The sequence below is a fragment of the Zosterops lateralis genome (genome assembly GCF_965231275.1).
Source record: "Zosterops lateralis genome assembly, chromosome: 10".
Taxonomy (NCBI): domain Eukaryota; kingdom Metazoa; phylum Chordata; class Aves; order Passeriformes; family Zosteropidae; genus Zosterops; species Zosterops lateralis.
Window position 1 is genome coordinate 23,539,212 of NC_139770.1, and position 23,883 is coordinate 23,563,094.

Consider the following 23,883-nt stretch of genomic DNA (forward strand, 5'->3'; position numbering starts at 1 on the left):
TATGCATAAAATGTACTGATCAATATTGTAAAGGCAATTGCTATCCTTTTGTATGCTATCAGTGTTTGATTTGTGGGAAAAAGTGGTGGACTCATTGCAATAGAGGATATCCCCCTCCTGGTGTGTGCCGTCCTTGTTGGTCTATCCAGCGAGAATTAACTAATTGGGTATTGGCCCTGAGAGTGGCCCAGGGAAAATAACAGCCACACTCTAAAGAGTGGTGGGATATCTTTGCCAAAAGTATCAGACCTGAACTATACTGTTATCACACAAACGAAGCAATCCCATTTGTGGCCCGAATCATAAAAGGTGTGTGTCATCAACAAATAAAAGAGGTAAGCTGTAACGCTCCTGAAGTAAAGGATAATAATTGGAATGCATATACTTTGCGAGCATCCAAGAAAGGGCGAAAATCCCCTCCTGAAGAATACTCTTGCTGCCGAGAAGATGATACACCCCGTGGCTCGAAGCAACCGAGTCGACGGGCGAGGCAGAGGAGAAATAAAATGTGGAGGAAGGCGTCCAGATGTCCTTGGAATCAGGAGGTTATGGTCACTAAATTGCCACGAGAATGGGATTAAAAATTCCCTGCCAAAAGATGAAGCTCAAATTAGAGGGACAACCCAATATTGCAATGAGAACACCACCAAGCAAGGGCTTATTAAACTAATCATGATCTTGGGGTTTATTTTGGAATGTCAAGGACAAAGCCACCAACCCTTCAAGTGGTCTTTAATTAGGTGGGATGATCAACACATCCTGCAAACCGTTATCACTTCAGGTGCACCAAGCTTTACAGCAGGATTATGTAACATGAAAGAGAGAACGAGAATCCCAACAAAGCTGGTAGGAAACCTGGTTTAACCACTCCCCCTGGTTTACCACCTTACTATCAACCATTGCCGGACCCTTAATTTTATTGATATTAGGTTCGACCTTTGGACCCTGTATTTTTAATAGATTGATTGCAATTGTAAAAGGCCGGCTAGAGGCGGCCCATCTGATGTTAATAAAAGCAAAATATGAACAAATCAATAATAGACCAAGCGAAGAAAGACTAGAATGGAGTAGGCAAGAACTAAAAAGGTTTGATGAACAAAACAAAGAATGGCCATAGAAGAAAAGGGGGGTCTGTGATAGAGTTTGTTTGTTCATTTCAAAATCAGGAAGTGGGCTGTTGGATTTGCTTAATGTAGTATGCTTGCATAAGAAACTTGTCGGTTACCGGTTACAACATTGGTGGCAGAACCTCGAGAGGCCCCCGGCAACAAGTAGGAAGACATACGCAGAGTACCCCAAAATTGTCACGTCGACAAGGATTCGGACTGCTTAAAAAGGACACAAGAAGACGGAGGAGGCGCGGCAGTTGGCGGGACGGAGATCCCCCTGTCGCCCAGCGCTGATTTGCCTTATTGCTACGCTTGCTGTAATCAAAATAAATTACTTGATTGGAAATAATTGGCGTATTGCTCATGCTATTTATCACACTGCAGCTCTATTAAAAATCTCTCTAAACAGCAACAGCTGAACAGCTCAGCAGTCATTGGCCCTTAACATCATTGCCAGGCTCCTTTGCTGCGATCAGCTGGGAATGAGAAAGCTTCTTTACTATGCTTGCAGTTCAGACATTCAAACCCTAAACAGGCACATCAGTAACTAAAAACCAGAATTCCAGAACCACACAGGCTGAGCCAGAGCAGGTCCAGGCTACATGAACATGCTTCCAAAATCTCTGGTTCACAAAGACATTAAATAACGGTTTGAAAGCAAAAACTGAACTTGAGCAGCTAGTTCAGGGAACTGCCTTTCCCTCCTTCAGAGCAGAGCAGTGCAACCCTACCTAGCCCTCATCTGCTGCACAGCACTCGCCTGGGCATTTTCTACAGGCACTGATACTCTACACTGGAATTTACACAGAGGAATATCAACTCCACGTTCAGCTCTATGTGATTAAACTGAAATGAGGAATGTTCCAATGGGCAAGGACAGCTTTAATCAGGTAGAAGCCCATGCATCGTTTCCAAAGCCATTAAAAACCTATTTCTTCCCTCCTGACTTAAGAAGTCTATTAAGGGTCTGTGTTGTTTTGGTTTAGGTGTAAGTCTGCAGAGGGTATAGATGGCAAACACTGAATGCTCTGGTTATTTCTCAAGATGAAGAGACTGCATTTCCAAATTATATACTTTTTCCAGAAGGTTTGGTTTCTCAAGGTCAGTGCAATATCATAGAGCATCTAATTAAAAAAAATAATAATAGAAAAGGAAAAGCAGAAAGGAAAAGGGAGAAAGGAGCCCCTTACCTGTGGCAGAGTGAAGACTCTCCAAGCTCCAGTACCTGGACAGGACGCCTCTCATGCCACCACCGCCACACACCACCCCGCTGCTGTCAGAATCCGAGCCCGGGGAGAGCCCGGAGCTGCCGCTGCTGCTGCAGTTCTCGGCACTGTGTGCCCCGCTGGACTCGCTGGGGCACTGCTGGGTCCTCATGCAGGCGGGTGAGCCGGGGAGCCGGGGGCTCCGCGGGGCTGCGGCGGGGCTGGGGCAGCGCTCTCCGGAGCTCTCCCGGGGCGGCGGGACCTGGCAGCGCCGGCCGAGCTCTGGGCTGGCTCCCGAGCCTGCTCTGCGCTCGCCTCGATGCATCCTGACATCATAGGGGTCCGCCAAGGAGGCTCCCTCCCTCTGTGCCGGCCCCGCCGCTTTCGGCTGCGGCTTCCAGAGGCTCATTTTTATTAAAGCCGATTTCAAGGCATTAGGAAAGCGAGGGGTGAGACGGAGATCTCTCCTCCTAATTTAGCAGAACTGTCAGATTAAAAATAAATAAGGGGAAATAGTAGAATTTCATGCATTTTAAAAATGCCCAAGTGAGAGAGACCTTGTGTTGTCTGCTTCCCCTGAGAACTCAGAAAGGATTTAACATATAAACTAATCGTGTTTAGAACTGGCTGTGGCTGCTGCTATTAAAAAACTATTTTTGTAAGTACTCAGGAAAAGAATTCAAAATGAAATTAAAGCCAGAAAACCACAGATTGAGATTTGAGGAGATTGCAGCTAAAATTTTTGAAAAATCATTTTGCATCCACTCCCAGACTGCAGACCTGGTATGATCCCTATTTCCATGTGTAATCTTTGTAAGAGACCTCATTTCCAACTGAAACAGCACCACTGACTACTGTTTGCTAGAAAGTTTTATGTTCTCATTACCTAAGAGGAGATTCCCTGTGTCCCTGTCAGAAGGATCCTGAAAGGACACCAGTTTCCTGAGAAAGCAGAAATACCTGTGCACTTCAACAACAGCTTTGAGGCACCACAGAGATTTTTTAATAAAGGACATTTCTGGGCTGCTGCTCTGCTCAAAGACCTTGCAGATGGCAGGTTTGTCAAACTATCAGAGTAATTTAAGAGCAGCCACACAGTTTGTGCCCTGTGCAGCAGAAAAGAGTGTAAGACCAGAAGTAGTTTGATTCAGTGTGGGATTACCCAGGCCAGGTGAAAGTTTAGCCACCTGAGACTGCAAGTAGGGGTTGGACCAAAGCAAAGGAGGAGATCAGATCCCCCAGCACACCTGGGAGAGGGACAGCCACCCAAGGAAAACCCCACACTGCTCCTGTCACAGAGAGTGAACAGACACTCAAACCCAATTCCACACAAGAACTGAAAACGATTATTTTACAATTTGTATGTAAGGTAGCTCTCTGCAAAGTAAATAAGGCCATGTTACATGGCCATCACAGCTTGTTCCCATAGAGACCCCTTTGAGTTTGCCTCACTACCCATGCAGTAGCAGAGTTACTTCAGTTCAGTAAGAACTTCTGGTTTACTGAGTATTTCCTAAAACGAAAAAATGTCACACTCCATCACTGGAGAATATCACAAAGCACCCAATAATGTGGAACCAACTTTTGAGTCCTTAAATGTTTCAGCTATTCTTTAAAAGAAAGGTCTCTGCAGCAGTAACAAAAATGACATTTCTAGTGATCTGTAACAAAATAATTCCTTCAATTATCTTCTGAATGTAGCTATTTAGACCAAAATATCTAATACTTTCTAACAGAGAAATGGAAATGTCAATTTGACTGCATTAGAACCACTCTTCTGCATTGATCTGGTTCTTCCAGACCTGCCTGCATTCGAGTACAACTGGGGAGAAACTCTTCTTGATCACAATAATCAGGGAAGGTAAATTAAACATTGACAACAAAGATTAATGCAGCTGTTCTGTGGATGTGGAGAACAGGGCACTGAGAAGAAAGTCAGTGCAGGTCTTCAGGCAGAAAAGGTGCTAAAGAGAGGCTACAGTTCAGTCCTAGTTATCCTCATGTATGTGTGCCTGTTGTATGTATGCACTGCAGAGGAATTTTCTAATAGAATGAAAAGAAGAAAAATTCTACAGCCAAATTGTGGAAATCAAAAATTTTGTCCAAGTTCAAGACCACAACTCATCATAGAGGGGTTCCCCCTGACTACAGATTCTTATTTTTTCTTGTAAAATCTACATGGAGATTTTTTTCTGTGGCATTGGAGAGAGAAATTATCTAAAGTGGATGTGGCAGTAACTGACTCCAGCTAAAGATTAAGGATCTCACTGCACAGCCTGGTAAAGGTGGTCAAGCTACCCTTGGACAACCTGACCCTAAATATCTGATGGATTTTTTTAGTTGGGTCCCCCTGAAGTCTTGTAGCTTTGAACAGTGATTACCAGAACCATTCAGGATTTCCTAGGACCTTCTTCTTCTCTCTTTGCCCCATAGAAGGTTTTTATTGGTATGCTAAATCTCTCACCTCAGTAGCTAATACACAAAATCCCACTCAACTTGCTCAGATAAATTTTCAGGAACTCAGCCACCACCAGGTCCTGCTTTTAAGACTGGATGAAAGCCTTTGAGTGAACATGATATCAAAGACCTCACAGAGGGCAAATGTTTGTGGCTGTGGTTAAACAGAACCAAGACTGACATAGTGGGTCTAATTTTTCTGTGATTAAGAGACCAAGTGAAAAGTATACAGTAGGCAATGTGATTATTTTTTAGCCACATATATTCAATTATACTCCTCTAGTTAATGGGGCTGGAATGGACATTTCATGCTACAGCTACCATGATACACTTCTGGGAACTTGCATACCACTTTCTTCAAGAACTAAAATAACAAAAATGGAATAAATAACTCAGCTTGCTGTTTTGCTGAACTACAGGACTGCTAAATATTTATAAGACATAATGAAGTCCTGTTTTGAGCTAATATTTTCCCTCTTGAACAGATTTCTCCAGTGGCTGTCAAACATCTTCACATTAACTGTTGCCAAGTGTGAGTTTAAGAGCACATCTATAGCTGGGAAAAGAAGATGAAAGTTGTCCACATGATGTTGAGTAAACAAACAGACCCTTTGCCTCTGAGAAATACTTTCCACTACACCAGAGAGGCCAGAGGATAACTCAGTATCACCAAGTGGTCACTGTTTTCCAGCCTACCCACAAAAGATTCATTCCTTGAGAACTTGGCTCGCCTATTCTTGTTGCAAGATTTCCAAGGCCACCAGTATGTTCCTCATCAGCACACATCAGTCACAGGGAATTCAAGCCTCTCTGCTTGGCACAACCAACCACAGCTCTGTGGTGTAACTCCAGGGCATCTCTTGCAGACATCTGATAGCAGAAAATTCAAAGATCTGAGGCTGTTCTAATCTGACAAGATACATGGAAAGTTGCCAAAGAGATTTGGTCTGTATTTAGATAACAATTTAAAATAATACAGGTGTGAGATAGCACAACTACAAAGCTGTCTTGTAATACACAGGTTACAGGTTTCTCCCTCTGTGAGGCTATGGCAAACTCTGGGGGTTTATGGCCATGTGTGTGTTCCTGTCCCTATCCAAAATTTCCAGAGTCTCTGAGAGGCAGCATGAAGGAAACATCTGGGAAAGGGCAGCAAGTTGGCACAAGAACAGAAAAGTCTCTGCCTGAGAGGCATGGATAGCAGTGAGAACAGGGATGCCAAGAAACTCCAATTCTCAGACAATTACCTGCGTCTGTCTGTCACTGTGTCACCTTGGGATTGCTTCCCGCTGCAAAGTCCCTATGGAAAAGCTCAGAAATGGCAGCACTTCCCCTAAATGTCCCTTCTGCTCTAGGCCCGTGGGCTGGCAGCTCTCACACCCAGCATTGCCAATCTCCTGCCTTCAGCCTTGGGCAGCTCCACTCTCAGAGCTGCAGCCACTGTCCAAACAGATTCCCAGGAACATCCCCAATTTTAGGCAGTCTTCAGTTTATAAAGAAACAAATATCAGACTCAGGAGAGATGGGGAAGGAGAAGACAGGTCTCACAGACTAAAACACAAACATGCTGGTCCAGGGCTTTAACCCAAAGCCTCGTTATCCAGCTGCTGCTCACTCCAGTACATATTAGGCCCTTCCCTCCCATCCCTTTCCTGGTGCAGTAGGTCAGAATAGGTTTTGCTTTGTCAAAAGGCCTTCAAAGGCGGCTAAAAAAGCAGAAAAGCATTCCTATATCTACTTTAGGAAGTGGCTTGCTTCCTAAACTGGCAGTAAGGAACATATTGAAAGGTACAAATGAAGACATGGGAGTACCCAGACAAGCAGAAGAGACTGAGGGGGGACCTCTGCAGTCAGATTTTCTCACAGGGGGGAGCAGAGGGACAGACAAGGATATCTCCTCTCTGTCAGCCACTGACAGGACCCGAGGGAATGGCCTGAAGTTATGTCAGGGGAGGTTTAGCTTGGGTATCAGGCAAAGGTTTTTTCACTCAGAGGGAGGTTGGGCACCAGGGCCGTGCTCCCAGCACCAGGCCAGCCACAGCCCAAGCAGCATTTGGACAAGGCCCTCAGGCACATGGGGTGAGTCCTGGGGAGAGCCAGGGGTTGGACTTCATGGTCCTTCTGGGTCCCTTCCAAATCAGAATATTCTGTGAACTAAAGGGAAAAGACACTCGATATTCACCAACGCAGGGGAAAGACAGTGACATTCACCTGCTGAACTAAAGGAGAAAGACACTGATATTCACCTGCTGAAGCGTGTGGTGCAGCCAAGAAAGCTGTTCCAAACTCTTCAGGCGGTCCTGCTGTCCCACCGGGGCGGTGCAATTGCTGCCCTCGGTGTGTGGTGTGTGCACGGAGCCCTGCAGGACTCAGCTCCCGCCTCCCCCGGCACAGCCCGGCCCGGCCCTGCCGCATTTCCCAGCGCCCGGAGCCACCTGCCGGTGCCGCACGGCTCGGCACGGACCGGGGGACAGGCGGGGACAGCCTGCCCTGCTCAGGGACAGCTCTGTCCGGACCGAGGGACAGGCGGGGACAGCCTGCCCTGCTCAGGGACAGCTCTGTCCGGACCGAGGGACAGGCGGGGACAGCCTGCCCTGCTCAGGGACAGCTCTGTACGGACCGAGGGACAGGCGGGGACAGGCTGCCCTGCTCAGGGACAGCTCTGTCCGGACCGGGGGACAGGCGGGGACAGCCTGCCCTGCTGAGGGGACACCTCTGTACGGGCCCAGGGACAAGCGGGGACAGGCTGCCCTGCTCAGGGACAGCTCTGTACGGACCGAGGGACAGGCGGGGACAGGCTGCCCTGCTGAGGGGACAGCTGTGTACGGACAGAGGGACAGGCGGGAACAGCTCTGTGCGGGCTGAGGGGACAGGAGGGGACAGCCCTGTACGGGCTGAGGGGACAGGCGAGCAGTGCCTGCCCGCTGAGGGGACAGCTCGGCATGGCCTGAGGACAGGGACAGGCGGGCACAGCTCTGTACGGGCTGAGGGGACAGGGACAGGCGGCGCCCAGGCAGCCACAGGGGCTCCCACTGCCGAGAGGAGAGTGATGAGCGCGGCAGATACAGCGTTAAAGTAAAACTTCTCTGCGCTGGGCTGTGTGAGCAAAATACAGGCGGTCTGGCCATGGATAGTCAGTGTGTCCCCAGCCCTTGTCCCCAGAGCCTGGGGAGGTGCATGGCAGAGTCTGAGAGCTGTGCAGGGCACCTTCGGGGCTGGGACCACCACAGCCATCGCTTCACACCTGCAGAACTAGAGAGAACTCCATACTCCATTCCTCACAGTCTCTGCAGCATTCCCTGCACAAGGTGCAGACTTTGGGAGTGAGAAATTTATCCATGTTTTCCATGGAAGTATCTAGTAGCACTGGATATTGCACAGTAATTTTATATCTGGTGTCTTTTATGGCTAAAGCATAGACTGGGATCATTAGCACAAGCAGTTGCAACTTTGCAGTTAGTAATCTTAAAATTAGATCAAATTAATTGACCATTTATTTTATATTTATTTTACATGCCCTACAGCTCTGTCAAAAACAACGGGTATCACAACAAAGCTGTGCAAGAATCAAAGAGGCCATTCTGCTGCACTGCTGCTGCCTCACGGACATGACCAATCTTAAAAGTGATCCATCAGCTTTAGAGTATTACTTCATTAATTTGCAGTTTTCTTCTCATCCACATCCTACCAGAGGCAGGACACATGCCCACATCCATCTCCCCCAAAATGCTTCAAATGTACCCCACTAGCAGCAGCTGATAGAGATAGCTGTGGGAGAAGAACCTCTGCTTCCTTTCTCTACCAGTTTCCTTTCCCAGGAGCATGGTTTTGATGATGGAGAAATGATTCTGCTCCATTTCATTTGTTTTGCTACATTTACTCAGAAATTCTTGGGGTCTGGGCCTAGGTCATGGTGTGAAATTCACTTGTACCTATCTCAGGCATACTGTGTGAATCACAGATGACTGAGGTTGCAGGCCCCATTTCTAGACAGCGTATAAACACCTACAGCACTGCCAGCTGGTCAGTCTGCATACATTTACCTCCCCTATTCACCCTCAGAAATTCATACATATTTTTTAACTCTCTCATGTCCCAGTTGGGAACTACCATGAAATTTGTCTCAGCTGTGACTCAGAATGTACTTCTGTGACAGCAGTGCTCAGGGATTTCAGCTAATGTCAGAGATGCACAGACAACTTGACAATGATGGGTTTCCATCAGGGATTTCCAAGGAGTAAAGCTGCAGCTTTTTATATTCAGCCAGGGAGCTGGTCCTAAGCATTGGGGCAGCACCAGATGCTTGTGACAGCAAGTGATCAAAGCCCTCAGTGCTGAGAGAGCAAAGGCAAGGCTCTCAACACCACAATAATAAATAGTTTTCTTATTTCCAGATCAAGCCTCATGACTCTGTGCATGAGCTGCACAAAGTGTCAGAAAACAAACCAGTCTTGCTTGACAAAATACTATGACCATTCAACTCTGATGTAATTAGTACAATGTTATTCTCCCTTAATTAGGTAACTCCAGCAGGGTTTAATCGATGGTACAGAGACCTTCTGAGGCAGAAATGGCAGTTTGGCACCCAACTGTGGCTGGCTTTTCCTGGCTAGATTCCTAACTGCCAGACAACTCCTCTGCATTCTGTTTTTCTTATTCCAGCCCAAAGTGCTGTGATAGAGATATCTGCAGTGTCTGGGCAGGCGCTGTCAGATGGGGAATTTAAAAATCTGGCAAAGATATGTCTCACAGTTTAATAATCTGTGCAACTTACATTTTAATTCTGAGAAAGTGTCAGTCATCGGAAATGAAGCAGACATGATATTTCATGAGCATTCCTCATGAAAACACAGCATACTTGTTCTTTAAGGGGATTTAAAGTACAGGAAACTTCTGTCTCTAGATGCTCATTTAGTTGCTTTAGTGCCTAATTAGCAACCTGAGAGGAACCTCACCATCCCCACTGTAGTGCTCTCCAGCAAACACAAGGCAGAGTTTATTTCCTCTGCAGAAATCTAATTCAAGAGTGTGAAATAAGTGACATCATTGTAGGTGAGACAGAGTTCTCACGAGAGAACACAGTGTTTCTACATCAAGCACGTTATCACTGCTACAAGTGATCTGTTCCTCACTGAAAAGCTGACCATGCCTTTAAACAGCACCCTGTTCATCCACTCCGGGAGAAAACAAACCTTAATACGAAAATATCTTTCAAATACATGAAAGATTGAACTCTAAAGCAGATTTCTGCTCAGACATGGATGCAGCAATCATCATGAACGGGTTAGGATGCTTTTGGCATGGTTTCCACCCTCAGTAAGGCAGAGGTGAGCTCTCTCAGCAGCCCCAGGCAGAGGCCAGTGTACGCACCTGGAGCGGAGACGCGCCGTTTCCAGCCCACACAGTCCAGCCCTGTGGGGGTGCTCTGGGAAAACGGGTGCAGCTTCAGGGGCAGAATGTCAAAGGCCACAGGGGAGGTGATGGATGGACTTATTCCAGCCTGCAACAGGACAGGGAAAACACAGGCAACAAACATTCAGTTCAGATGCCCCGTAGGATAGAATACAGCATTCATCCCAGAGCGCCTCTTCCCACCTCTGATACCTGCCCGTGTAAGTGAGCAGCCCGTTAGTGGATGATTATGCCAGAAACGTTAGAAAACAGTGAGAAGGCAAGGAAAACTGCAAAGTGGTAAGAACAGAACTGGATAAGCAGGTACTGGATTCATATTTCACACACAACCACTCACACCTCCATTCACAGAAATTTTCACTCCTTCCTATGAAGTGTTTCTAGTGGAGGGCAGGAGGAAGAATATCCCTGCAACTGAGTCATCCTCTCAGCTACAGAACTATTCCTGCAGCTTTGTGACTAATAGGTCCTCTTCTGGTATTTAACATGAAAATAAACCTTTTCTCTTCAGAGCTTTATCAGTACCACTCCCCAGCCATATAGAATGTGGATAACAACATTCTTCTCTTCAGCTAAAGGTACAAGTAAGAATTTTCACACTCTCCTCCACCTGGCTGATTGATTTTATATAACTTATAGAACTTAATGAAACTTTGAAAACTCTATACCACTGCCAGATCTCATTGAACTGTTGCTGGTTTAAAGGGGAGAACATAGAGATACATACACATAGCTCACCACCTCTGTTACAGAATGTAGCCATTAATACGTGCTGCAGATATGCTTTTATCTCTTATTTCCTTTTCTCTTCTCTCTCCCGTGGCTGCCACACACAGAAAACATCAGTGACTGTGAGATCAGCTGGTCAGTAAGCACTGGTCCCATGGGCACAGGCAGTTTTTCACCTCTATCACTGCCCCTTCCTTTTGCCACCGACCTTCAGTGGCATCCTTCCCTGAGCCAGGAACTCGGCATCTTGAGGTCCAGTAGTCTCTCTAGGATCTTTCCCTCTCCCCCCTAGCCCACAGCATGTCCCATCAGCAGAAAGCCTGCTGACCAGCCTTGATGCTGAATCTTCTCCTGTAGATGGCCATTAGCCAAACCCTCCTTCCAAAACTAACCAGCACACAGTGCTCACCCAGCTGAGAGTGCTGCTGCTCCATGCTTGGTTTGGTTTTGTATTCCTGGAGTTAGCTTTCCTAAAACAAAGAGAACACTGCCAATACTTTGGCACAAATCACCATCTCTCGAGGGATAGCATGAACCCTGTTCAAATTAACCTGAGCAGTATCTGTTTTTTCTAGACAAGTTGCTGCAAAGAGCCAGTGGGAACACACACTCTTCTGGTGACAGTGAAAATCAAGTTTATTGGGCCACAGCTCTGAAAATGTCAAGGGTAAAGTCTAGGTTGTTTACATAAAAGGTGAGAGCACAATTATTCTGTTTAAGACTAGAAAGCAGAACCTTGGCCTAAGGCTGTTACAACTACAGGCTTAATTCTTATTAAGTCCTGGGACATCAGAGCAAATTTTGGGTACAGGCATCATTTTATTCCTATAGCATGAAAGCCAGGCCTGTACAACCCTAACTCAGGAGCAGAAGCATTTTCAGCAGTGTTAATAACATGTGGACAAGGGAGAGAATGAGAAATGAGGGAGCAGACCATAGCAAAGATCCTCTCTCCTGTATTTTCTGCCAGAGGTTCCAGAGGTTATTTCTATGCTCTTATGCACAGCAGTTCAGTCCCTGGCATAGGCTGGGTCTCTGCTGTATGTCCATACCTTGTCAGGTGCACGTCAGGGAAAGACTTTTCTCATTAAAGTCCTCAAAGTGTGTTCATTTCCCTCTAAAGGTCTATCTGTGTTATATCACAGTGCTCATAATTGTGGTACTACACAACAAAGCTTCATTTTCTCATATTTTGGATGGGGTAAAATCAGATTTCCAGAAGTCATATTCAGGGCAATAAGCTAAAGATCTATTTTTCACTGCTTCTCATTTCTCTTTCAAAGTAAAAGAGCTTTTTCTGCACGATACCCCCTCTGGGTATAGCCCCCTGATGGGCCTTTTAGGAATCTCTCTAATTTGGCAGTGCACAAACTGTGCTCTAACAAATGCACATAGAAGCCATGTCTGCGCTCCTATTGCTGTGCACTCAAGAGGCATCAAGCTTAAGAGCCAGAATTTAAGTTTTTGTCAAAACAGGAAAGCACTGGATAGCAATAGACAGGCAGTTCAGAGCAAAAATAATTCCCAAAACAGAGCCCATTGCCATTACAGCATTCCATATGTCAGTGGTTTGGGGCATTGTCTCTGCTCCAGTTAGGGAACTTCTCCTGCATTAAAAACAAGCAAGAGGACCCCAGGCTACAGCCTGAAACCCATCACCATGTGAAGGGCAAAGCCTATGGACAAGCAAAAGAATATAGATTCATCCACAGCTATGTTCCCCTTCTTCCCCTTGGGGTGGACAGCATGGGGGGTGTTGGATTAAGATTTGAAGGCCCAAGATCAGAAGCTGCTCAGCGTGTTACTGCCAGCATCTCATTATAAGGAACAGCTGGGTCAAGCTTTGAGTTTGACTGGGAATTTACACAGGCTGTTCCCATTTAAGGAAGCAGGGCAGCTTACTGGACCTAAGCAAGAACAATCCACAATATATAGAATTGTTTGGAACTGGCATTTTAAATGTTTTGGGGGTTTTGTGGGCTTTTTTTTTTTTTTTTTTTTTTAGTTTATAGGTAGTTCCTTGATTGTTTGTCCATTTTTCCCTGTCCCAATTGCTAGCCCTCAGAGTAGCCTTATATTTCCATTATGCTCCTCTCTGTACATTGATCTGAATGATAGAGTGGTATCAGAAATCAGCACTTGAATAATCAAGAATTCCTCTTTGCTCTGCCCCATTAAATTGTTTCCCCAATATTGCAGCATTACATCACCTTGTGGGCTGACCTGATCTTGACTTAACACAATGTGACTTGTCACAACAGAAGCCACACATCCCAAGGCAGCCGTGTCAGAAAACATCAGACTTGTAATTTCTGCTCTCCAAAGCCCCTTCAGTCGCCTCGTTGCAGTCACAAAACCACAACAGACAATGAACATTTTACAGAGCTTTTTTTTTTTTTATGATAATTTGTTCCTTCTTATTAAAAGGGATTCAACATCCTTCTGAAATTGCCCTCAAACACTTCAGCTTGTGACAGCACTCCCAAGACTCTTGGGAGTGTGAATAAACCAGCATTATTACAGGACTAGAGCATTGCAAAGACAGAATAAAATAACATGGAGAAGAAACTGTGTGATTACTATTATAAATAAAAAGCATAGCCCAAGAAATGCAGTTGTGTGGGCATAAAAAAGAGCCTTTGAATCCCTGCAGTCCTCTCAATAAACCAGCATTTTGCTTTCTTGGCCTGCTCTCAAAGATTAAAGTGTCAATAACCTACATAACACAAATGGACAGAAAGAGTAAACCCCAAACCTACCTACACACTCCTACCCAGAGGAGAATGAAGGAGAAAACTGATTTAGGCCCAGGAGCCCCCAGGCAGGTGATGCTCAGAGAGGCCTCCCTGGGCACAGGGGCAGCTGCAAATCATCCTGCATCTGATTGCAATTTAGAGGTAAGTTTGCACCAGAAAATAAGGATGGAAATGCTTAAAGGAGAAGCTGTTTTCTGGCAGCCTCCAAATGTGCAGTCAATCAGCACAGCAGACAGCATTCAAGCCCTATAATCTGATGGCTCCAGGGGAAGCTATTGAGGGAACTGGTCACTCCTCTTAGCAGCCTTAATGGTCTCAGTGCTGGCCCACATGCCCTGCAGCACCGGCTAGATTTCCATCACTACCCGTGCTTGTCGAGGAATTGTGAGAAATATTTTTAGTACATTTCACTGATTTCTGTTAACCCCCTGACCCTGTGTAAGCCAGGTATTCGCTTTCACTAGTCTGCCTCATCCCTGTACAGTACTGAGCCCTCATAACTTCCACCAAGGTAGAAAAGTAACCCTAGTCATTTATTTTTAAATCTTTTTGTCCTAACATACTCAAGCCTCAAGAGCATTACTCATTGTCTTCATCACACAGGTAGTAGGGAGCTGAGCCAGGGAAGCATCCTCACTGGACTGAGAGTGGGAAACACATCAGAGAATCAAATCCAGCACCTATCCATGCAGCAACTGGCAACACATGGTGTTGAAGAGCCCAACATGTACCCAATAGCACAGATTTTTAGTCTCTTTCCTTGGGAAGGGGAGAGCAGGGGGCAGTTTTTCAGATACCCTGTTTCTGGGATTGGCCTGGCTTGCTGTCCCAGGTGTCTGTCAGTTTGATGGGAGCTCTCCCAGGTGGACAGGTTTTCTCTGGGCAAGCCACAGTGGGCAAGCCAATGTTTCCCCTTCACCATTCACAGAACTATCTGTGCACAGCAGGTCAAGTGTATTCTGAAGTGGTGATAGGACTATTGAGGCCTCATCTCCTCTCCAAAATTGTCACTTTAAAGTAACAATGAGAAACAGGCAACCAGGACAACAGAGAGAAAGGGAAACAGATAACAGACCAAAACAGAAACCCCTGAGGAAAGCTTTTATTTGAGTATCTGCTATGTGATTTCAAGTTTGATCAGAAACTTTCTCAATATTATCATGAGAGGCTTCATAGAGCATCCCTTGATCTCATGTCCTTTTCCCCCAGAAGTTCCTTTGTGTGTATTAGGGCTAATTTTGGCTCTTGGATAGGGATTTGTGACTCTCCCTGAAGGGAACAGACCTTAGCTCTGGATCCAAAAGTAACAGATGCCATCAGTGTGAGTCACAACAGCCACCAAGTTTTTCACAAGCAATCATAATGCTGAGCTAAAAGTCTCCCTCACTGGAGAGGAGAATATTAACAGCTAAAAATCCAATGGCAATGTTCTCTTGAGTCTTTCACAGCAGGAATTTGCTTCAGTAAGAATTGTGGAGTTGGCCTCAGATACAAGGGAAGTCTAATTTAGAAGTCCATTATTAAAGTTATATAGCAACACCACAGGGCACAGAATGAGATTTCATCAGTTTAATTTATATTGATTTAAGGAAACTTTGATTTGCTCCTTGCCCTCCCTATCACTCAGCTCACAAGGCAACCTGATTCTCTTGCATTCTATTTCCAACATCTCACAGGGCATGAACTGTTCAATTACAGGAGCTCAGAAACCCTCCACCTTCAGACATCATCACCTAAGGACCAGTTTAGTGTTTCAGCAGTCTGCACAGAGGACCAGGCCCACAGAAATGCTGACAGAAGTGGTACCAGACAAAGTGTAAGGACAGGAATATGATGAGAGCAGAGAGAAGCAGCTGGAGCAGAGGAAGACAATGCCATGGAATGAGGAGGTCGGTGTTTGGCTTCTTACTTTTGAGGGGTCCTCTGGGAGATGTTGCAATTGAACCCCTCCCTCTGGCTGTGTCTTCTTCTCTAATTTCCTTTTTTGATTCCTCTCCATCCAAACATCATCGAAGCTGAAGCACTTGTAGAGGGGTTTGGGTCTCTTCCTCCCGCTCTCTGGAATCTCCTTGGCTTTTTCATCTGGAGCAGGGAAGGAGAGCCTCGGGGCTCTGCTCTCCAGGGTGGAGACCGGCCGTGGGCATGGTGGAACCCGGGGGGGCCTCCTTTTGCTGTGGGGAACCCATTGCTTATTTGGCCTCTTTTCTGCTGCTGCTGGACATGGCTGCTCTGACTCCTGTTTTACAAACTGCAGGTGAAAACACAGTGTTTGTTGGATGGACATTTTGTTTGCTTCAAGTCAGCTTGAACAGAAGATGGCAAAGCTCAGTTATCCAGCCACAGAGTTCTCAGAAGAAAATGCTTAGGAGCACTCCACCCTGAACAGCAGCTCTGCCATCCTTTGAGGGTGCAATACACACTCCCTGTGCACAGGACAGTGCCCTGTTCACCCTCATTTTAGGTGGCATACCACACTGACATTATCACCAGGATTTAGGTCACTCTGTCTGTATAATATTATTTACAAAGACAGACGATGTCTCTGGAAATAGAAAAATGACCTCTTGTCTGTCTCTGGTTTTCCAACTGTACTTCAGTTATACAATGTGAAAAGGCTTTGTAGATGCCTGCAGCTCTGATATATTAAGCCCTGATGTGCTCTTTACACTATCCTTTTTATTTGCTTGATGCTGGGCCAAAAGTAAGGAATTGCACAGCTTTGCCCTTCACTCCCATTTCAGTGGTTGCACAAAATTACAGATTTTACATTAGAACAACTTGAAATCAAGTGTGCCCTGAGGCAACCAGCTACTACTCCAGGTAGCATCAGTGTAAGAATCAATAATATTTGAGAGAGGAGATAATAACACTGTGAAATGAGTGAACTCAGGAGTCTCATGACAAAAAAATGCTGTGTCCTGACAATAGTATCTCACAGTTTCTCACAGATCATTTGAGGAACCCAAATAAAACAACCCTCAAACCATCACAGGCACTTCCTATCTATTTTCATCTATCCAACAATTCCGGGTCAATTTTTTTAGCCCCTGCTAAGAGATGCCACAGTCTAGAAAGAATAGATTCTGTGAAAAAAGTGTTTTGTGCCTAACCCCACCTTACTGGAGAGGAGCAAGAAGTCAAGAACATGTGAATTCCAAACATGGGACATTTTGCTCTTGCCTGCTAAGTAACACAATTATTCAAGTAAAATTGTGCCATGAACAGATTAATTAAACATGTAGTGAAGGGCCTGGCAGATGGGCAAACTGGTAATGGTTCTATCTTGCTGTTTTCAGCATAAAATCTTTGTCCTGGATGAAAGCTGAAGAATGTTCTCCATTGGCAGGGAATGAGAGAGGGCTGGTGTGTGCTCCACCAGGCTCAGGTGAGTTACCTGAGTGGTGGCCAGAGGTGCCCAGGGCCAGCTGATCCAGTGCAGTTTGGCTCAGCACTAACACAGATAATGCTGACACAACTGGAAAAATACCCAGCTAGGGAATAAATACAAATCCCCATCCTGGAGAGCACAGTGGGAAGTGAGCTCAAGAGCTTCACTATTACAGATGTGTTTTGCAATAATGTCTTTACTCATGTGGAACAGAAAAGAACTTCTCTTCAAGTTCACCAATAAACTGAATTTTTTGACCTCTTTAGGAGGCAGCATACATGAGGAAGGCCATCCTTAGCATATAGATGATAATTATTTTGGAAAGACTTAACACTGCAAATATACGTTGCCCAATGACTGTTGTATTTTCAGAGAACCCTGAAAATACAGTTCATTTAAAAAATCCAGAGTGCAATTCATTTCACATCATGAAAATGGAAATAAATAAAGCCCTATCTATTTAAATAGATTAGATGTTGTGTTTTGGAACTTGGGACATTTGCATTAATTTCTAGGTTCCAGCTGCATTTGTCCAATTTCAGATATCATATTCTGTAGCCTCCAGAAGAGTCTGGAAAATTAAACTGATTTTATACATCTTAGATACCATTTAAATTTTTATGGTTTTGTCTGAATAAATCAATCTAGCAATCAATTTAAGTAATTATTTATTTGCTTCTAATGGTTACATTATAGCATATGGGGTTGCCTTTTCAAGGCTTTACACATGCCTCATCTCTACACACTTTTCTAGATGTTTCTTTGAGCTGTAATTTACAGGTCACTGATTTTATTCATCCTCTGAGAGGCTTCATCTGTTGACAGTGTGTATAGTCCAAGTCTCTTGCTTTTTCCTAGGCTGCACTCTGGAATGCAGTGTCCAGTATTAAGCTTATAGGTTAAGCTGGTGCCCATGAAACAAAAGATTTTTAAGTAAAGCTAAGCACAGAAGGGAATAAAGATATTTCTCTTCCCCTTTTCTCCCCTGGAATTCTCATTCTACAACCCTCACTTCTCAAACTACGACCCAAACACTTCTTTGGATTCCAGACAGCTTTAGAGAAAAATCCCAAACCAATCAACCAAAACATTTTCATTTGGGAATATGTGAGGAATGGTTGAGAGCTGGGTTTATTCAAGCTGCTGAGAGGGCTCTAAAGGCAGTGTAAGAGCAGTTACCAACAATTTTGTATTTACATGGATGATGGATCCAAGATTTTCTCAGTAGTGCAGACAAGGCCACAAGAGACTGGCCAGTAACTGCAGCTTGGGAAGTTCTTGTTGGGCATTAGGAAAAAAAAAATTCTCAAGGAATATGTTTCCCAGAGAGGCAGTGAAACCTTCAGCAATGGAGTTTTCAAGACTTGGCTGGATAAAGCCTACCTTTCTTTGTTTCTATGCAAAAAATAGGGAATTTCTGTAAAAAAACATGGAGAAAGGGGAGCATAAGACCATCTTGGAGGGTATCTTAAAGATTCAGTGTAAGCTGAGATGTGAGAGGCAAAAGGGAACAGCAGAAAAAACTGTTTGAGGCTCATTTGAGTTGAACACAAGCAGCCCTCAGCTGCTGTGAAGTATCAAGCAGTTCCAGATTAATAAACCCTCTGAAAATTGTCTGTTGGGGTAGGCAAAAATTCATACACCCTCTCAAATGCCACTTTTGACAATCTGCTCAGAAAAATTATTCTCTCATTTCTTAATGTTCTTATTATTGCTCATCAGCAATAATACTGAAAAAGTAGCGTGGTCAAGGTGTGTTCTGGGATCTCAAGTACAGCTCAGTGTTTGTCACTCTGGGGGGTTGTGCTCAGCCACTGAAAGAGACTCCTAAACTCCCAGCGTCTTAAACTTGGGAAATCCTCTCTGGGATTAAAAGCCTACTGATGAAGGAAGTCTCTGCTTTTAGAGGTCTCAGCCAATGACAAAGTCCCCACTGAAGAGCCAATCTGTTCCATGAGACTCAGCCTGTGCCAAGGATTTAATATGTTACCTGGATTAGAACAAAATACGACATGAAAAGGAGACTCTGAGTCTGCACTTTGGGGTTTTTTTCTGTCTGCTGTAGAAAAGGCAGAAGAGGACTTCTGGTAGCAACCAAAAGGTACATATGGTGACTGCAAAAGACATGTGGTACTTCAAAGAACAGCTATTCAGTGTCTAAAAAAAGTGATTTTACTTCTTAAAAAGTGACTCCTAGCCATAGGAACTGACTTCTTTGTTGACTTTCACAATGAGAAACTTATTTACTATAAACCAGTTACAATGCTCAATTCTGCCTTAAGGGGTAAAACCCAGCTTAAAAGTGGAGATTAACGCAGGGTGATGTTTGTACAAGCTTTAATGGTGTTGTGATTGCTCCATTCCTTTGGGTTTTTGTAGCAAAACCTCCCTTTAAGAGCACATCCATTCATATATTCTTGAACAGAAACAGAAAGAATGAGTAGTGTTACCTATGTTAGACCAAGAAGAATATTTATGCACTCATCTAACCAATGATGTATTGAGCCATTGAAGAGTTTCACTGGAATTCCTAAACCATGGTAAAGCAAAGGATTGCAAACCAGCCCCACCCCCTGATCATTCCCTGACAACAACTCACCTCATCTCGGAGCATGTCACTAATGGAAGAAGCTGTGTTTAAGCTGATCTGGGATTGACTGCTAATGCCACTGTCATCTCTCTGGAAGTCTTCTAATGAGTGTAAAAGACTTCCTCTGGGTTTCAGTGTCTTTGGTCTCTCAGGAGCCTCCAGGTTGCTTTCCACTCCAGAGGTGCTCCCAAAAAAGATCATGGAAGTGGCACACACTCGCCCAGGATAACGGAAGTTCTTATGTTGAGCCGTGGATCGTGAACTCTGAGGTTTGGGACTCATGGGCCTACAAGGCATGTCTTTACCATCAGAATTTGAGAGCTGGGGACATGATGGACTTGACTGACTAAATGCCAACTGCAAGTCAGTGGTGCTAAATGGAGATTTCATCCAGTATTCCTCTAGAGAAGTATTTAAACTGTTGCTCAGAACCTCCTGCTGTTCATCACAGTCTGAACTCTGGGAGTATCTGATACCCAAGTCATGGGACTGTACTCGTCTTCTCCACATACGTGCAGGTGAAGAGACATCAACAGGCTCCACAGAGCTGTCAAAATAGTTGGAGTCAGTTGAGGAGCCGTGATCTGTTTCTGTTTTTAAATAAGTGTGTCCATTGGAACTATGCTGTCGCTCTACTGGTGTTAACACATGGCCACCGGTTCCATGAAGACTCTCCTGTGTGGATGATAAACTTACTAGGACAGGCCTTTTTAGTCCATCTGCCTCCTTGCTTTTTAGAAAAGCTTTCCAGGCACTCTGACGAAGTTTGGCTTTCTCCTTTTCATTTTTCACTGATGCTTTTGAGCTTTGCTCAGTGTTTTCCTTTTCTGGACATTTGGACTCAAATAAGCTTGAGAGGGATTTATGTGCCAAGGCCAACCTTGTCCTGAACTTCTTACCCTCATGGGTTTTGTTTCTTTTGTGTTCATTTTCAGGGAATGATTTTCTAATCCCTGAATGCTCCACAGGTTCACTGTCATTGTTTTCAGATGAACCTGAAACTTGTCGATCTGCATCTTCCATCAGTATCCGACCAGAGCCAGAGGCCTTCCTCAGGCTCAGCCTGTTGAATAATCCTGCAGGTCTCTCATAAAATAAATCATCATCATCGGAGTACTCAGAGGTATAACTTTCCTTCCTGTGGAAGAGTAAACCAGATGAACAACTTTTGAAAGACAGTAAACTTGCAGTATCTTCATCATCCTTCCCAACATCCAGTTCTTCTGTCTTTGCCTTGCTGCCAAAGGTACTGCTGCTCCCCTCATTTTCCCATGAGGCAGCCTTAGTTTTCCTGAGAGATGTCATTTTTGAGAATACTAAAAACTTGGAAGCTTTCCCACTATTCTCATTCTTTGTTGGCTTCTGTACAGTTTTATAAAGACTGCTGTTACTTCCCAGGATGTGGGATGAGTTCTCATCCAGCTCCTCGCTGTTAGTGCTGCAGGTACTGACATTATCCAGGCCCAGCATGAAAGTGCTGTGGGTCTCCCTGTTCAGAGACTCATCAAAGACATCAGACACATCCAGACTGAGGGCACTGTCTTTGCTGGGGCTAGAGGTGTGCTCTGCAGGAGAGGCCTCCTTTCTGTCCCAACGAGAGGGCTCTACACAGATACCTGTTTCTTCATTTGAGCCATTACATCTTTCCTTTCCTTGCCTGCCTACTGCTTGTTCAGAGACAATGCTGAGCCCCTGAAGGCTGACATCAGCACCACGTCCCTGCCACAAACTGCTTACACTGCTGCTGGTTTGCAGTGGCATTGCACTGGTAAAATTTAAACCTTTCTCTGTTTTTCGATATGCTTTAAATCTCTCTTCCTTAGACACCTGGTAATGGCTTGTTGCATGGCTTCTAAAGCCTGACTTTCCTAACTGTTTGGTCTTGAATTCAAAACCTCTCTTTGTTTTGCAGGGCTCTTCCCCAGAGGCCATCACATCACTTCTACCCTGTGATTTTACAGAGCTGGGCCTTTCAAGGGTCCAGAACCTGACCCCAGCACCATCACTCCGACACCCCCTGCTCATAGTGCTGCTGGTTTCCAGTGTTGCTGCACCAGTCACCAGTGCCCCTGTTCTCCAGGGCCGTTCCTCAGAGACCTTCACACTGCTTCCACTGGGGCATTTTACAGGGGAGTTTTCCCATGGATCTGTCTGACTTTCTGCAATAATTGTATGACTGCCTAGTGGTAAAGCAACATTCCTGAATTCCATATTTGCACTTGCTACTGCAGAATTACTACAGGTGAACCCTAAGGATGAAACTGCTTTTGTTTTCTCTCTTTTCTCTTCTGAAATTTCTGGGTTTTCTTCAGCTGTATCCCTACCAGAGAGTACCTCTGCATTGCCAGGAATGGGGTGGATGGCCAGAATTTGTTCTTCACAGTTACAGCTTTCACTCAGAACTCCCTCTGGTTCATCATGAACTTCACTGACATTATGAGGAAACATCAGATCCCTGCTCACTACATTTCTCAATGTTTCATCTGCCACTTCAGTAGGAAGGTTATCATTCAGTGTTTTGGACTGTAATCCTTTATCCTCTACAGAGACTGTAATTAGGGCAGGCTTTAATTCTGGAATAGTCATTAAATCCCTTCCCTGCCTTATATAATCTGATCTGGGAGTCCTTTCAACAGCAAAGACACTCTCTTCATCATTTCCTTTATGAGGAGGATGTTCATTTGTCCCTAGCTCCCAGTGGCTCCTTAAGGCACCAGTTTTGCAACTTGTAATTTGCTGCACTGGCTCTCTGTGCTCTGCCCCTCTGTCACTGCCATCTGCTTGTGTTGCAGTTTCCAGAACTTTCCAATCAAAGCCAAGATTAGAAGAATCATCTGCCCATCTTTCTCCTGCCACAATCTCCATATCTGACAGTTCAGATCCAAGGCCATTCTCCTTCAAATGTTTGTACTGCATTCCACTGCTGGAAACACAGTTTACAGAACAATCACAGTCTCTGCTTTCCACAGGAGCAGGAACCCCTGCATGAGAACCTGCAGGGTTCTCAGTGTCACCAGTGTCCCATTCAACATCAATATCACATGGGAATCCACTTGCTTCCAGATCTCTTTCAGCTTTGTATTCATTGTTTTGTGTAAGCTCTTCAGTGTTTATGATCACTGGATCACAATCCAGGGATGAGGATGTTTCCTTTTGGTTTGGATTGCCCTCACAAGCATCACCCCATGCTAAGCTGCCATCACAAGTATCAGCTGGCTCTGGGCTAAGGCCACATGTCTCTGATTTAGAGTGCAAGTAATAATCAATGTACTGGGGAGAGGTTGCTGGTTGCTTTGAGTCTGGGTCAGTATCAAGAAGAGATCTTTTTATGCCAAATTGGCCCTCTATTTCTATAGCCTTTTCAGGACTTGGAGTTACCCTTCCTAAGGTTTTCCAAGTGTATTCAAAATCCAGCCCTTGAAGATGTATTCTGGAACATGACCATCTAAATTTGTCAGTTGGGTGAATACAGCTCAGCACACATTCTGTCTCACTTTGAGCACTGATATTTTCAGGTACACTGTGCCATGTTTTACTCTCTGTAATCTCTGACTTTGTGTGTGGTAACCGAGATTTTGGGTTGAAGCAACTCTGCTGGAAGGGTGAATTTGATGTCAACATGGTCTCTGTACTTCCATATTTTATCCTTTTACCTCTAGTGTTCTCACTGTCAGCTGAATTCTTTCTGCTGCATTTTATACTGGACATAGACTCCAATTCACACTTACAGTCAGATGTCTCAGTGTCACTTTTACAGTTTGGTCCATTTGTTTCAAAATGAAGATTAGGCAAACTACAGCTTGCTGCTGCATCTGACCAGAAGGAAAACTGCTGTATTTCAGGAAAAATCAAACAGCTTTCTGAGTTTGCTTTGAAACAAGCAATACCAAATACTGCAGGATGTTCCTTCAGTCTTGCAATATCATTTTCTGTAAGTACTGAGCTGGTACAGGACTGCACTCCACTGCTTTCTATCTCTGCCTTACTCTGCAGTGCTGTTACTGACTTTCTCTTAGTCCGTGATAAATTGCCCTCTTCATAGACTTGGCTCTCTGTGATGGAAATATCACCAGATAATGTTAGCTCTTCATCACCCAATTCTTCACCCTCTAACTCTGCAAACTGTATGCAAGATTCGGTTTTGCTTGGTTCTTGTTTTATCTTGGAGGACAGTTCTTGCTGGGTGAACTCTGGTTGCCTGGAGCACTTCAGTTCATGGGAGGTTTCTGCCTTTTCT

General features: G+C 44.8%; 1 protein-coding gene across 3 annotated transcripts in view; it reads right to left on the bottom strand.

The window, feature by feature from the left end:
* ARHGEF4 (Rho guanine nucleotide exchange factor 4) overlaps nt 1-23,311 on the bottom strand; it is a 126,633-nt gene extending 103,322 nt beyond the window's left edge. For 2 of the 3 annotated variants that reach the window (XM_083868553.1, XM_083868554.1), the window contains exons 1-3: nt 19,656-23,311; nt 15,578-15,916; nt 10,142-10,271 (exon numbers count right to left, since the gene is read on the bottom strand). In XM_083868553.1, the coding sequence (XP_083724679.1) occupies nt 10,142-10,271; nt 15,578-15,916; nt 19,656-23,267 (4,081 nt within the window). In that variant the 5' untranslated portion in view covers nt 23,268-23,311. Of the gene's footprint in view, nt 1-2,299; nt 2,500-10,141; nt 10,272-15,577; nt 15,917-19,655 lie in introns of those variants that run through there. The other variant, XM_083868555.1, reaches the window with a different exon arrangement.
* Nucleotides 23,312-23,883: the final 572 nt, after the last annotated feature.